Raw genomic sequence first — 16,708 nt, 5'->3', positions numbered from 1 at the left:
GAGAAGGCAGGAACGGGGTACTAATTGGGGTTGATCAGCCATGATCACATTGAATGGCAGTGCTAGCTCGAAGGGCCGAATGGGCTACTCCTGCACCTATTGTCTATTATCTGTAAATCATTTACCCTATTTATTTTTTAATTCTTCCTTTCTGCGTCCATCAAATTAGCTGAAGTTTCTCCGTACAACACTAACAAACCTTCCTGTGATGTTGATCCCTGTCTGCAGCTATGAAATCTGTGCAACCTTAGAGGTCTCACCTTTCCCAAAACTGGTCCCAGGATCTAAACTCCTCCCTTCTGCACCTTCACTGCAGTCATGTGTTTATCTCCGCCGTTCTCCTATTTTAGTATATATTGTCGTATGGTTTGGGAATAACCTGGGGATTCCAATCTTCAAAGTCTTGTTTCTTACTCTCTTAATTTCTTAAAACAGCTGCAGTGTGTCATCCCTTTTCCACCAAGGTGGACAACTTCTTCCCAATCTCTCTCTTACTCCTAAATGCTTTGCAGCAGCTCAGTAACAAACAGCGACAAACATTCCACCCTGGAATTATCCTGCCACCACTGAAACAGCCATCTTCTCTTAACTTTAAAATCTCTGTTGCTAATGTTCTCTTGTCCTTTCTCCTCTCTCCATGTAGCGCTGAATCGTCTGTGAGGCTATGATCTTGGCTCTGGTTGCATTGTCTCAGGGAAACTTCTTTCCCGACCCAATCGGCACTCAGAACTGAATACTAGTTAAATAATCTCTCTGGAGTCTCCTAAATCTCCAGCCTCCTCATAACCATTTGCTGAGTGACCCAACATTTTCTGTCTACTTTTGATTTAAGCCAGCATCTGCAGTTCTTTCTTTCACATTCTCCACCTGCACCCGAGTTCAACAATAACTAACTGTTAAAATGTGCGACGCAGAAAACACTTACCTCAAGGTGGTTCCTGGTGATATCAGTTGCTGCTCAAACTCCACGGTGGGGATTCTACAGATCTGAGGCAGCCTGCTGAGCCTCCATTCAATTAGTTTATCTAACAGAACAATACGATTCTAAGCTTACTTACCGTCCTACTTGCCTAGAAGAAAATGCTCAACTTCCCAGATTTGTTTAAATTCACCAGGCTTCTGCTTCCCACACCTTATAACAAGGTGATGATAAACACCCATTTCCCCCAATGATCTTTCCATTATTGGCCTCACATATTATTTCCATAACAAGGATAACAAATTCTTTAAGAACAGACCATCTTCTTTCTTTTCCTTCACAGCTCTCAATATTTTATTTATTCCATCTTATCTCCATTTTAGAATTTAAAAAAATCATCTTTCCACTATTTGACTCAAACTTTTTTTGCAATTCCTTTTTATTCCAACACTTTGTGTTATCCAGTAGCTATTCTATTTGTTTCTAGCTATTTATAAAAAGCTTCCCGTAGGCTATTATTAGATGTCATCCTAATATTCTTCCTATTTCTCACAATTTCATTGGGTTTTATAAGAGGTTCTTAAAGGTGCTACAAGCCAGAATTATCAATTTCAGAACACACTGGAAAATTGTGCTCATTATCTAGCCTAATTTCAGGCATATGAACTAACACCACACACATATTTAGATGCTGTAAACCAGGAATAAAAGCCTGGATTACAGAAAAGACATACTGCTGAAAATGCACGTTGCTTTGAAGGCATGCACTGAGATCTGACCTTGGCATAATGGAAAAATCTATACCCTGGAGGAACACAGAAACTTGCCACTGGAGAGATATCTAATATTTGTTGACAGTTATGAAAATCTCTGAAAGTTTATAGCTTTTCCAGCAACAAAAGGAGCCATTACAAAAAATTATGGAGTTATACAAAAAGTAGCATAGGCAAGGTAAATCCAGCGAACTACTTCAGTCAAACCAAAAAGGGATTTGAACACAAACTGGTGATAGATGATTGCATGGATTCAGAGGCTGAATGGCCTATTTTCACACTGGATGGTTCTACGGCAAACGGCAAGCTAAGAACAGAGGAAATTTAGCACCACAATATAGGTATAATCAAGAGATCCAATGGGTCATCCCAGTGACAAAATATGGAATCATTATTGATATGGTTAAATACTTCTGACTGAGAACTGCGCAGACTTCTTAAGGTGGTGAAATACATGAGTCTCATTACCTTTTAGTTACCTTTGTGCAAAAAACTGAAAGGTGAACATTATTTGAAAGTTTTATGGCAAAGGTAGTAACTGAGAAGAGGTACAGTGCTTTATTACACATCTTCTATTTCGAACCCTCCATTAGCTGTATAAACTTCCTTGATACAAATGATTCAAAGAGAGAAATACAATATCAACATATTTTTCTTTGTAGTGTGTAGAAATGAAAGGAACTACCTCAACTAAACAACTGACATTACCCAGCATCAGATAATGAGATGCATCATATTCAATATGTAATGAGGAAAAAGATTAATACAGTGGTATTAACATGAAATAACCTTGCCAGAATCAGAGAAAAAACATGATTGTTGGACAACCTTATTTCTGATCTCAGGACTTCTGAAAAAAGTTAAAGTTGGATTTTCTTTCAGTATCCTTTACTAAATCCACTTTTGCTTTCAGGCTGGTGCAAGTTCTTAGACTTCACAGAACCAAATAGATGGCACAACGTTGCTAAGTGTTTGTAATAGATAAATTCCAAATCCCCTGTCCCCAAAAAACAATTCTCATTCATTCAAACATATAACTACAATCTTTCTATTGGCAACTTGGAGAATTTAAGTTCAGATACGCAGTATTAAAAGAGAAGTTATAAAATATACTAGACCAAGTGCAGACCCGTTGGGTCTGTTCCCCCAACGTGCGGTTGTGGGGGGGGGGAGGCGGCATGCAGCGTCACACACACTAACTAACCCCCCCCCCCCCGCACGCACGCTAATTACCCCCCTTGATATTATATTAATGTTATTAATTTGCTCCTTTTACCCCATAAACACCCTATCTACTGACGCATAGCCCCCAACTTGCAGTCACACTTAGAGGGGGGGGGGGGGGGTAGAGAGTGAGGGCAGAGAGAGAAGGGGCAGAGGCAGAGAGAGAGACAGAGACACAGAGAGGGGCAAGAGGGAGAGGGGGTGGGAGGAGGAGAAGAGGGAGGGAGGGAGGTGGAGAGAGAGAGGGGAGAGAGAGGGGGAGAGGGGAGGGGGGGAGGAGAGAGAGGGGAGGGGAGGAGAGAGGGGGGGGAGGGGGGGAGAGGGAGGAGGGGGAAAGAGGGGGGGAGAGAGAGGGTATGCTGGGAGGGGAGGGGGAGAGGTGGGGAGCAGGGAGGGGGAGGGAGGGTGGAGGGAAGGGGTAGGGGGGGGTGGAGAGGGAGGGGGGTTTAGGGAGGAGAGGGGGGGGGGGGGGGGGGGGGGGAAGATCCTAAAAAAACATTTTAGAACCAAAAAAGACACATCTGCAAGCATTGTAGAACCAAAAGAGACACTTTTTGCAAACATTTTAGAACCATTTTAGAACCACTAGACACATTCTGCAAGTGTTTTAGAACCACTAAGGACACTTACATTTGAGTAGACATGTGTTCAGTGTTATTCACAGCTCAGAGAAACATGACCTTCTGCCTTCCTCCAGCTTGCAGACACTGATTGAGGCACACCACTTCTTGGTTTTATAGTCCCTCCCCCCTGCCGCCAGCAGGGGCAGCAGAGAGAATGGGGAATTTTGTAAAATCATTAATATCTCTGTCATTTCTCATCGACGGGAAAAATCCTCGGCACACATACGGCGGAGGGGGGCTCTGAGCGAGGTGGCCAAAAATGACAGCCGTAGGTGGCGGCGTTCTCTCGGAAATCGCAGCACAGATGGCCAAAACCGGTCAAGAACAGACTTTTAGTAATATAGAAGATAGATGGCCGACTATAAAAATACATTCACTTGCATGTACCAGAATATCATATTTGGCATATAAATACACTGAGTTACTTGTACTGAGGTAAAATTGTTCTTCATTAAGTCATTTACTAAATAGATAGATGTCATAAAGTACCTTGCTAAAGGTCGTCGTGCACGATTTACAGCTTCAAGATCAGCATAACGCAAATCCAGCTGACAGCCAACTAAGACAACTGGTGTTCGTGGACAAAAGTGCTTGATTTCAGGAAGCCACATTGTCTTTACGTGGTTAAGGGAATTGGGATTAGCAATTGAGAAGCATAGGACAACCACATCAGACCTGAAAAATTAAGATTGCAAGAAGTTATTCTAGGTAATTATGCAGTTCTTTATATCATAATTTAGATCATTAACATTTTTCTTTCAGCGATGCACAACATTTCCTTCCATGCAAAGTTGGTGGCATATCACACATGAGCAGAAAATAATACTGAAACACATTCATGCACTTCCTCCTGGCAGTACCAGAACTAACTTTGCTACATTACCTCATGTGGTATGTCCACAATGCTGGTATGAATTAGTTTTCCGGAGGCAGTATTAACTTTGGGTCTCATTCTCTGTACAAACGTTAATAAAAACAAATGTTTTGATTATATTTTTTGGTTTGAAGAATGAATATTTAATGTTCCATTGTTTTTAGTTTGAAGAAAATACTTTTTACATTATGATTATTTTAATATCTCTGGCTCCATTTGTGCCTCAATCTTCTACTATTTTGAAGAGTAGGTTTTAGTTAAGTACTTTCTTGTAAAGTAAAAAGTATGTTCTGAGCCAATCAAACCTAATCAAATATTATAATATTCGGATAATATATCTAAAACAAAGTCCTAACAGGAAATCTTTTAATGTGCGAAAGGATCACTATCATTTTGATAGCTTAAAGAGGCATTCAGGAACAAGCAGTTTTCTTTAACATATTCTTTTAAAATGTATTTCCAGGATTCAGTTCAAGTGTCAATTATCATGAATGTAAAGGCAAAAATCTATTGAAGGGTAGTTTAATAGATTAGCCATGACCCATGCTCAACACTTGGTGTTAACGCAATATTCCTACTATTTGACGCTGAAGGCTCAATCAATTTTCTAGTGATCTTGAAACCGCACAAAAAGCCCCAATAATTCAACATAAAATGGTCAAGCTTACTTAAAAAATCCACAGCACTAAAGAACAAGGGAGATACAGATTGTAAACGTGTCCAATAATAGATACTTGCCTAAGAATCTGGTAAAAGATGTATTTTGGGAAGCATTAAACTTGGGTGCTCTGTACCACTTCTGATTGGTGCATGCTTACTGTTGTTACTGAAGGCTATCAAAAGTGTACCATTTTAGTTCAGAATGATTGGATTGAAAGTTTCAGGTGCAAACACCTAACTGCTCACTAATCCAACCAACAATACAGTCTCTTTCATATTGCTTCAAATGTTCCTTTTTCAGACACTACAAAATGCAAAGTGACAATGACTCATTATATCTATGATTGCACAACTTGCCATATCTTGAAAACTAATTAGAAGAAACTAGAAACAAAACCGGGAACAAAATGCTTGAAGATTGTTGACAAAATGACAGCCAGATAATTTATTTTACAGTTTAAGATAAATCCATGCAAAGTGTTAATTCAAAAAGGTTCAACGTATAGTTGAGAGGACATTGTTAAGAAGACATTTTGAAAAATAATTCAAAGGAAAAGCAAAGTAAATAGAAAGAAATGTGGCAAGTCTCTTGAATGTTGCTTGTGAAGTGACAGCAATGAGGCCAAAATCTAAAGCGAGCCATCTTCTAATTTCACAGGTTGACCTATAATATGCAGCACCTATTTACCATTCAACTGCAGGTATTAACACAAATCTTTCCCCAGAACCACGGAATGTGATGGACATCGATAAACAATGTGCACAAGAGAAATACATGCATAGCTTTTGTGATAAATTATCAGAACATGGTTCAATTTACCAGATTAAAGGGAATTATATTCAGAAGGCTCTAATTACGATAAGAAACAACCATTTCAGAGAAAAGAATTTTGCTCTGGTCTTGTCAGAATTAGAGAAAGTTTCAAATATATTCCACATCCCTTTATTTTTAGAAGTGTAAATTATTTTGAGACCATCAGCAAGCTGGAGCCTCAATTCTGATACATTCACCAGCGACTGATGAGCAGTAAACCTTTATTCATCTTGAACAGTCAATGGAAATCAGTATCTCATCGTTTAGAAGTGGAATGGTTATTTGAAATTACCATCACCAACATTGAACATGAAAAGCTTTTGAATATTAGGATTTGTATAAGAATGGAATCTCTATTACTTTCACATTCCATTGCATGGAACAATGACTGTTTACACAATTACTCTTAGTATAGACTTTTTCTTATTTTAACTATTTCCATTATTCCCCATCAACCCCCCCCCCCCCCCACCCCCCCTCAAAGCACCATCGCTCCTGTATACAGCTACACAATTTTAACAAATCTTTCATTTCTTGCCATCTCGTTGCTCTCAATTATTTTTTTTCACAATTCCAACTCATTAACTATCATACATAAAAAGTTTGAAGTCTTGTACGAGTGAAGAGTTCAGAGACACTGGACATTAAAAGTCCTCACTTCTAGGACCTGCAGAGGGGGGAAGTTGGCATCACATGACACAAATATGAATCATCTAAAACTTTTGCTTCTGCTGGGAGATAACATTAAATGTTTACACAAAGGTGTAATGTGTGGTAACAAAGCAGAATGTTGATGATGGCCCATAATATATTACTGTTTAAATTTGTGCACAACCATTTCTTATAGCAGACAAAATTACAATATTAAAACCCAAATGTCTGCAATATTAAACCACATTATATCGAGGTCATGTTTAGGGCATTTATGTGTATAATTCAAGAAATACATGCACGATGCCCATATAGTGATTGACATGGAAGAGCATTGATGAGGTGATTCTAAATTTGATAAATTGATGGTATGCAACATCAACAACCACTGGCAACTATTAGTGACAGTTGTTTTAATCAATGGCAATCTGCATCAATTGCAGTTTTCTACTTCAGGCTTATTTCCGGAGGGCGTCAGTCACATACATTGTTATCTGCAGCCAGGAAACAAATTCACTGTTGATATTTTTATCAACAATTTTGGGCTAGCATCCAAACTGCTTAAATCAGAGGCATATGACCAAATCCTCTTACTTCCCTTCTCTATGGACTGCAGATTGTATCCCAGCTTATTTATAGTAAGCAATTCAATTAAAAGCTTGCAGGCCAGTAGAAGTCAAGTGACATTCAAGGAAGCGGTAACAAAGGTTTCACAGCACCTTCGTTTAAATGTACCAAATAACTTTTGAAGGTTAATTTAACATTTTTGTCTTCATAAATACACTTAATGCTGGGGGGAAAAAACTAAGTATTTAAGTCTAAATGGACCATGTACTTCTTAATGCAGCAGTATCCCCCTGCACACCATCCCCCTTCACCCAAACTGCAAGTGTTGCTCTCAGTACTGGGTTTGGGTTTTGCAAGGAGCAAATTAAAACATGTTACTTCAAGGGAAGAAAACGTATTCTAGTAGCACAACTGTACAATGAATGTATTTATATATGCAATAATATGAGATTTTTAGTACAAGGTCATGAACTGTTGGCAGATGTCAGTTTTTAAAATTGGACAAAACAGAATTTGTACCATACTTGTCGCATGTAAATGTCACATTGTTATTTAACACATAATTGCAATGCCATTTAAATATTAATTTGATTTCATCTGTGATAGAGGAGGAATAGTATAATGTCTTTCATAGCCACAGAAATTACTGAAATAGAATTACTTGCATGTATACAACATTTTTCACAACCTTGGGCCAACACAAATCATCTTGCAGCCAATTAAGTACATCTAAATTGCAGCCACTGCTGTATTTTTGGATACAATGTCCTACTAATTAGACACTGACCAGAACTAGGTTTTGAAGGTAAACAAAAATGCTGTTGAAACTCAGCAGGTGAGGCAGCATCTATGAAGCGAAGGAATATGCGACGTTTCGGGTCCAGCATCTGCAGTTCTTTCTTAAACAGAACCAGGTTTTGATGTTAGTTGAGATGTAAATATACAAGACTGTAAATATACTGCAACTCTGGTGTTTACATGAGAGGGTGCAGATGGGTTATTGGTTTTAACCCAAGTGGAATATGAGATGGTCTTCCTTCAGTTTGCGTGTCCTCACTCTGGCAATGGGGAGGCCCAGGACAGAAATGTCGGTCTGGGAGTGAGAAGGCGAGTTAAAATGGTTAGCAACCGGTGATATGAAAGGCATGGACTCGGAGAATGCTGTTGCATCTGGGGTAGGGGGTACGAGAGCAGAGCTATGGGTTACGGAGGAGACAAGGTGAGGGATCCACCTATGACAGAAGGGGGGGAAACCACGTTTACCAAAAAAAGGACATATCTGATCTCTTTCAATAGAAAACCTCATCTTGGGAGCACATGTGGTAGAGCACATGTGGTAGAGACATGAATTAAATCTACACCCTGAAAGGTGATTTATAATTGTAAGTTCTTTCTTGCATTGATAACCATTTCACTCTACATAATGGCCATGATATTCTCGTTAATTAGCTTGAAAAATGTTGGTATCAAATCTAATTTTAAGGAACACGTCTCTCGCAATGTATCACTCTTCACAGCACTGAAGACAGGTACGACCACTTGCACTCCTCCCCCCCCCCCCCCCCCCCCCCCATGTGTAGCTTGATACTCTATATTCTACCTAAAGAAGGATGGAAAGATTTGATACGACTTAACATGGTAATCAACAATGCTGTAGCTGAATGAGATATACTGAATCTATGACGTTGATTTTCCTTGATTATCCTAGATTATTGACATGTTATATTCAACGCTACTTCCATGTTAAATTCTGATCTATGTTAATTGAGTAAGAAAATAACTAGAATTTTGGATAGTGCTCAGAATTTGGAAAATTTGGAAAAATGGGTTTTACTTGTGATAACTATCTAGTAACTCCATTTGTAAGTAGGCTAGGTGAGGATCTTCATGTTTTGGCTGAGTTTCCTATTCTGCTGCATGTCTATCCTTCCTCCTACTTACGCACACCAAAGCAAAGCAGATGGCTAACTTTCATTAGGCTATGAAAATAACCGTGGTTAAGTGGCAACAGCATAGATGTCTATAGAAGAGAGTCAATGTCTAAACAAAAGGAAATTAGAAAAATTAATTGAGCTAAAAAAATGTAGACTTTTTAGAAGGGAATTTAGAGATACTGCTTGGAATGGGCCCTTTGGCCCACCGAGTCCGTGCTGGCCAGCGATCACCCCTTGCACTAACAGTCTCCAACACACTGGGGACAATTTACAATTTTCACTGAAGTCAATTAACCTACAATCCTGTATGCCTTCGGCATGTTAGTGGAAACCGGAGCACCCAGAGAAACCCATACGGTCACAGGGAGAACGTACAAACTCCGTGCAGACAGCACCGTAGTCAGGATCTTACCCAGGTCTCTGGTACTGTACCGCCATGCCACTCTGCCACCTTGTAGCATGATAGCATATTGTCTACTAGCCAAAGTTAGGGGTGCATTGCAAGAGGCAAGATTGGGAACCCATGTATTCAGAAGGAGGCGATTTTGCTGGTAGCTGGGAGACGGGAGAGAAAATTTATTGTATTTAGTGTTATTTGCCCAAATCAACCCATGACGTAGGTTACAGTGGCAACAGTTTTAATGAATAAAATGTCACATATGTGGCTTCCTGTCTGGATCTCGCATAGAATTCATTATCCAGTCTTTTGCATTCAAAGGATTTTAAGAAGTGGCATTCTGCAGTAACCTATTTGGTATTCTTCACATAGGAACATATATAAATTCTGAATCACTTTAGTCACAGGGTAGACAGGCAGACTGCCTTCTTTAAAAAAAAAAAAGCAAATTAAACCCAAATGGTTGATTGACCTATTAATGCTGGCCTGGCTCAGCAATAAGCAAGAGTTACATTTTATTAACATGTTAGATGAAATGAACAAAAATAAAAGCAAGAACCATCATTAAAACCCAGTCCTGAAAAACATAGCTCTTTTCAGCTAGCAGCTGTTCCCAGCAGCTCTGGAGAAGTCACAGCCCAGATGGCTCCATCTTTAATTTTTTTAGGGGGGATCTGATGGGATACGGACTGACAGCAGATGGATAGAAACAACTAATAATGCACACATAGTTCCTTCCAGTGAAAGTCATTCAAAAAAAGTTATTCATTTTTGTTGCTATTAGATTTGATTTAATTTAATAACCATGAGCAATTTAGAATCAGAATTATTACTATTTTACAGATCAGCATCTAAATCAATGGATGAACCTTCTAAAATGTTAACCCTATCTTACTGCAGCTGCTGCCAGTTGTGCATTTCCAGCATCTGTTTTTAATAGCAGTATCATACACTTCAATTTTCTTTATTCCATCTGTTATTCCCATCCAACCTATGTTCCTATAATCTCAGTGTATTGATCAGAGCCAACCAGCCAGTAAACAAATAGGCAATTTCCTGCAGCTTAAAATAACTGTATCCATTTTATTTAATCAGATAGTGGTTGCCATAATTTCTAACATGCTAACAGTTAGTGAAGCTTCTTGCCTTAACATCAATTTTTTTAAAATAATTTCCTGCTCCATTCCTACCCCTTTAATGCCTTTCAATTTAATCTGTAAGACTTCGCAAAAAAAATCTTATTTCAAAATGCAATCTGTAATTAAGGAACAAAAGTATAGGGAATCATCACTCTCTTTCATGCACCAGCATTATTTACAAACCTATCTTGACACAAACTGCTTACAACTATCACATCGGGTAACATGGCTCGCAAAGAAGGGTCTAAAATTAAGCATTATGTCTGCCCCACTAAGTAGCCACCACATATACATGCTACAATGAATGCAAAAAATTGTTACGTGATCCGTAAGTTATTCAACACTTTTCTTAAATTTAGCTTTGGTATTAAAAATACTATATTATATTGATTATGAACTCTTCTATATTCACTTTGAGCAACTAAAGGATAATTAAAAATTGTTTCTAAACACCCATCCACCAACTTGATTTATTCAAGTTATTAGTACTTCACCACCAAGCTTACAGAATTCACACTTTAATGTTCAAATGTTGGTATTGGTACATCAGACCATTCAAATTTAATTGTATTCACACCCATCTTACAATGATATTAACAAGTCATTCTTAACTGTAATATTTAATTTTTTTCTTTAAACTGCGATTGAACAATTCAATTTAAGTAACACAAGGGCATCTGATATGTGTGACTTTTTCATCAGTTTTTTACCTGCCATACGCAAAACGCCTGTCCTTATGGTGGTCACCAAATGTATCCCACAGTCTTAGTGATATGCTAACTTCATCTACGACGTCTCGAGAGCGTTCAAGCACCTAAACACAATCAACGTTTAATGCAATTGGACTTCGATTGTTCATTTCAAGAGATTTTCAACACCAAACGTAATATTACATTATCATTCAGTCCAGGTTAAAAATACAATTCCACACTTTCGTAAACACAGAAAACATACTGTTATATGTTAAAGTGTACTCTCAATTACTTCAGTTTTCATATTTATAATAAATAGCACAACAATATATCAATGATAGGGATGTGACATTTCTACTGTAAACCTCATGAAAGATGTATAAACATTGGTCAAATCTCTTATTTTCAAATCGTTAATAGCTTTACAATACAACCCAATTTTGGAGGAAAGCACACTTTAAAAAGTTTTAAAGTATTCAATAATAGATATAAATTGATTGTTCGGTCCAATGGCATCTACGTAGACAGAAACCATTAACTTTTCAGGTCGTTAACCTCTCATTAAACCTTTAACCTGATCATTTTCAATTTCCATCTGCTTTTTTTCTACTTTTTGCTTAAAAATAAATTTTAAAACATAATAAATGTTAAAATAATCTTTGTTTCAGAAAGAGCAATTCCCATATATATTATTGCCCTAATAAATTTTGCCTGACAAAATCTTGTGGATTCTCTAGATTTGCAAATCTAATTGAAAGTGAGTAAATATTTACCCTGGAGTACATTCATTACATGGTATATTTTTTTAATACATTTTGTGAAAAAGGTGTTCTTACCTCTTGACAAACACGATACTGATCAATTGCCCAGACAGTAGGGACATGCGTGGACAGTAGTTGGTACTGTGTTAAGGTGGTATTACATGCTCTCGCACAGATAAGCCGTGTCTTTCCAACAGCATTGTCTCCAACAACAACACACTTAATGGTTTCAACATTCGGCCTTTCGTAATCCATAGCGGCATCCATTTACAGCAAACTGTGATAGAAACAAACAGAAGGTAAAGTACTTTCACATCTACATTTGAACATAAGCCATTTCATTCAGCAAATTGACCCAAACAGATCAAATGCAATCTAATTCAGAAATGAGTAGAATCTCACTCCATTTATACTGTGGCACGTAATAATCCATGGGCAAATATTGGAATCAGTATCCAGAAATTTTCAGTACATTCAAGATGAAACCTGTCAGTATCTCTAATCTTTCTAAAAACAGGATTGTCATGCATAAACAAAGCTCCACTTTTCAACTTGGATGGATTAGTTTGTACTTTGAAAATGGAAACAGCCAGATGGATATGGGTTACAACTGCACAATGCTGACCGAAACCTGTTCAAATCGGTCTACACATTTTAAGATTTTGTTTTGGGAATGGAAACACCACAACTCAAAAGAGAAAACGTCAGCAGGCTGATCTTACATTCAAGAGCTTTCACGTAAAAGGCCCACAATGTAGTAATCAAAACAGCAACAGTGACTTTAAACTGCAAACACATATACCTGTAGTAGTAAGGTCAATTTGCCACTGTAGATTACCGATTTCTGACTTGATAAATGGAAGAGAAACTATCAAACCTGGACGAGTGGATGCCTAAACTCCAAGTTGATGCAATTTTTAAGCAATTTCAAGCCTCCCTTCCATTGACTTAATCTATACTTCATGCTGCCATGGTAAGGCCACCAGGATAATCAGGGACGAATCTCACCCCGTCATTCTCTCTTCTCCCCTTTCCCATCAGGCAAGAGGTGTGAAAATGCATACTTCCAGATACAAGCACAGTTTCTTCCCAGCAGTTATCAGGCAACTGAACCATCCTATCAACAAGAGTTCTCCAAAACTACCATCTACTCCATTGGATACCTTTGGACTATCTTTAATCGGACTTTCCCTTTCACTAAATGGTGTTCCCTTCATTATGTATCTGTACACTGTAGACACATCGATTGTAATCATGTACAGTCTTTCCGTTGACCAGTTAGCATGCAACAAAAAGCATTTAGCTGAACCTTTGTACACGTGACAAGAAACTAAACAAAATCACGGTCTCAGGGCTCCAAAGACCCGGGTTCGATCCTAAATTCCACTACTGTCTAATTTGCTAAGGTGTCATTGGGGATTACTTCTGAATCAGTGTGAAGAAGGGTCATGATCTGAAATGGCACCTGTCAATTCCCACCCAAGATACTACCTGACCTGCTGAGTTGCTCCAGCACTGTGTTTTGCCTAACAGAACTTTTCACATAGAGCTTAAGTATGGTGTGCAAGTGCCTGGAGCTCAGAGTGATCCAACAACTTTCAAATGAACCACTGGAGACCAGGAAAAAACTGGCCAAAATCTTAATTTTCCATCCCTGTTACCTGACCTGCTGAGTTGCTCCAGCACTGTTTTTTGCCCAACAGAGCTTTTCACATAGAACTTAAGTATGGTGTGCAAGTGCCTGGAGCTCAAAGTAATCCAACAACTTTCAAATGAACCACTGGAGACCTTAATTTTCCCTCCCTGTTGAATATCGTATCTCTATGCTATCTGGGCACTCCTTGTAGGACCTTAGAGTCATAAAGAGATACAGTGTGGAAAAAGGCCCTTCGGCCCAACTTGCCCACACCGGCCAACATGTCCCAGCTACACTAGTCCCACCTGCCTGCGCTTGGTCCATATCCCTCCAAACATGTCCTATCCATGTACCTTGTTAAAGAGGTTTCCCCACCATTGCAAAGGCCCAGACGGCTGGGCAGCAAATCCCATTTTAATACAACCAGAAACTAGTTCCAGGCAGTTCATCTGGGATGAGAACAAGGTCTGGGTTTCATAGTGGCTCAGTTCTAACATTGACATTCATTTCATATCCAGATTATGCTGGTCTCAGGCAAAGATTGAAGACTGCCAAGTATCTTTAAAAAACTATTTGATCATTTCTGGCATTGCTGGGTATTCACAGGAACTGCTATTTATAGTGATAGTGTTAAACCACACAGCACTTAAAGAATGTTGTGTGGTGTATAGCTGCTGCTTCTTTCTATCAGTTCTTTGTGACCCCTTTCAATTTTGTCAACAACCTTACACGTGACTTTTAACATACAAAACATCCCAAAGGCACTTCACAGAGTTGTTAATTAAAAACAAATGTAAAGCTTCACCATGGCTGGACCAAGATTTGTTCAAAGAGACTGGTGGAAGGCAAAATTGAAAGAGGAAGTTGGAGAGGGTATTCTGGAGAAAGGGATCTAGTTAATTAAAGGGATGATTGCAAAAGAGGTAGAGACGACATTTAAAATGCATTTTGACAGATACTTAAATAGGTCCAGAAGTGGAAGGATACAGTCATGAGGACAAGTGGGATTGATGTATATGGGCAAAAACTTTAGTATAAATCAGTGGCAGGAAGGAGGACATATTTATGTGTAGGAAGGAACTGCAGATGCTGGTTTAAACCAAAGATAGTCACAAAATGCTGGAGTAACTCAGCGGGACTGGCAACATCTCTGAAGAGAAGGAATGGGTGACGTTTTGGGTCGATATCCTTCTTCAGACATATTTCTGTGCTGTGCGTGGATCAGTGGTGGTCAGAAGGAACTATTTATGTGCTGTATAACTGTATGCCTCAATCACTGAAACAAAGCTATAAGGGTGGGGCAGAAGCAGAAAATTAAATCAAAAGCAAAAGACAGACTTTTTCCGAATCCAGTGCAAATTAGCAAGAATGGGGTGAATGGGTGGCTGAGTGGATGGATAACACGATACAAAAGGCAGTTATGCATGAACTGATTTGGGAAAAGAGTGTAATGGTAGAAATTCCTATGAGAAGGACCTGGAAATAAAAAACACATAACGGTTGAAATAGGTGTAGTCATGAAATCAAATCAGGCTACTATTGGCTCAAGGTGAACATTTAGCTCAGGACGCAGACTGTAGATCAGTGACTCATGTTATGTTACTTTGTAGCTACGCCCACTAGTTTAACAGAAAGCCTCCCTGCCTTTTTCTCTCACTTTTAGAGTAACGTGCTAAGATGAAGTTACCTATGCTGTAACGTTAATAAAGTCTTTGGATCTTAATCACGGTGTGTGACTTTGGTTATTCCAACAGCAGAAGCTCAACACAGACACCAAACCAATCCCTACCAATAATATCTTAAGACATGGATGATTTAGAAGAGTTTGAAAAATGTCCATGGCTTTGCTGTTTGTCTCCTACTTGCTGAAAGATGGACCATAAAAACCCGGATGCTGGGCGCGAGTCAGTCACTCTGCAAGATTACGAGGGAGAGGTCATAACTGTCATTCTAAGCTGTGAATTAACTGAACTGTGAGTCTGCAATGTACTACAATAAATTATTTGTTAGCACTTAATGACAATGCCATGAGTTATTTGGTCTGCTGCCCTGTCTGTGCCTGCTGCCCTGCCTGTGCTTGAAAGTGCAATGCTTAATTGGAAATTAAATGAAATGAAATGACAATGCCATGAGTTGTTTGGCCTGCTGCCCTGCCTGTGCTTGAAACTGCAATGCTTTATTAGGTCCGACTGTGTTTGGAAGGAATAAATGCTTTATTAGGTCCGACTGTGTTTGGAAGGAATAAATGCTTTATTAGGTCCGACTGTGTTTCGTCCAAAAGTCACGCTCATTTTGCGACTTCCATTTGTGGACAGGTCGCGCTTGGGCTGATTGCGTAATTTCCAGTAAGTGCAGAGCTCACGCTGATTGGAGAAGTGTAGCTGACTGCAGAAGCCCCACAGTGGAGAGGCCGCGCTCAGCCATGCGAGTAGATTCAAGTTTACTGTCATATATATGGTGAGTGAGAGTGAGTGTGTGTGCGCGTGAATATTGGAATTGGTAAAGAGGTGGAATATTGCGATGAGGAACCAGCCCTCCCGTGTGAAGCTGGGGCCCAACGGGTCCCACTTAGTCTAGTTTTCAATATAAATGTAAGCTGACAGCAAGAGTTTTCTGTCCTGTTACATCTCTTCAGCTGAGGGTAATGGCTTTGGGAAACAAGTTCAATTCATTTTTCAATAAACAAGCATCTGCTGGAATGAAACATGAAAGATAATTTAAAAATAACTCACACTATTGCAGTGGGTATTTCTAATAATTTTCCTGAAGCAGTATTCAACCCAAATCAATAAATATCTTTAATATCCGAGTAATAAAAGTACTCTTAAAGTGAGTTCCAACTATTCCAAAGGATAAAACATGTTAACAGGGGATGCTTGTATTACATTGGTAAGTATAGAATCAAGATATAATATATTTTGCTCATTTTATCTCCAGAGATTACCCCAGAAAGGAAGTTAATGCAAATTCAATGGAAAATGTGATCAACACCCTCACGTTGATGTGTACAAATGTCCACCAACAAAATAAAACAAGCATCAGTT

The 16,708-nt window shown here is 38.9% G+C and overlaps 1 protein-coding gene across 2 annotated transcripts in view; it reads right to left on the bottom strand.

Moving 5' to 3' along the window:
* Positions 1-16,708, bottom strand: part of rhobtb1 (Rho related BTB domain containing 1) — a 62,023-nt gene that overhangs the window by 19,915 nt on the left and 25,400 nt on the right. Inside the window, exons 2-4 of one of the 2 annotated variants that reach the window (XM_055647204.1) lie at positions 12,104-12,305; positions 11,286-11,389; positions 4,029-4,214 (exon numbers count right to left, since the gene is read on the bottom strand). In XM_055647204.1, coding sequence (XP_055503179.1) covers positions 4,029-4,214; positions 11,286-11,389; positions 12,104-12,295 — 482 coding nt within the window. In that variant the 5' untranslated portion in view covers positions 12,296-12,305. Of the gene's footprint in view, positions 1-4,028; positions 4,215-4,422; positions 4,495-11,285; positions 11,390-12,103; positions 12,306-16,708 lie in introns of those variants that run through there. The other variant, XM_055647205.1, reaches the window with a different exon arrangement.

This window comes from Leucoraja erinacea, chromosome 15 (assembly GCF_028641065.1).
Source record: "Leucoraja erinacea ecotype New England chromosome 15, Leri_hhj_1, whole genome shotgun sequence".
NCBI lineage: Eukaryota > Metazoa > Chordata > Chondrichthyes > Rajiformes > Rajidae > Leucoraja > Leucoraja erinaceus.
Note: the sequence above shows the minus strand (reverse complement) of the source record. Positions and strands in the feature narration are given on the sequence as shown.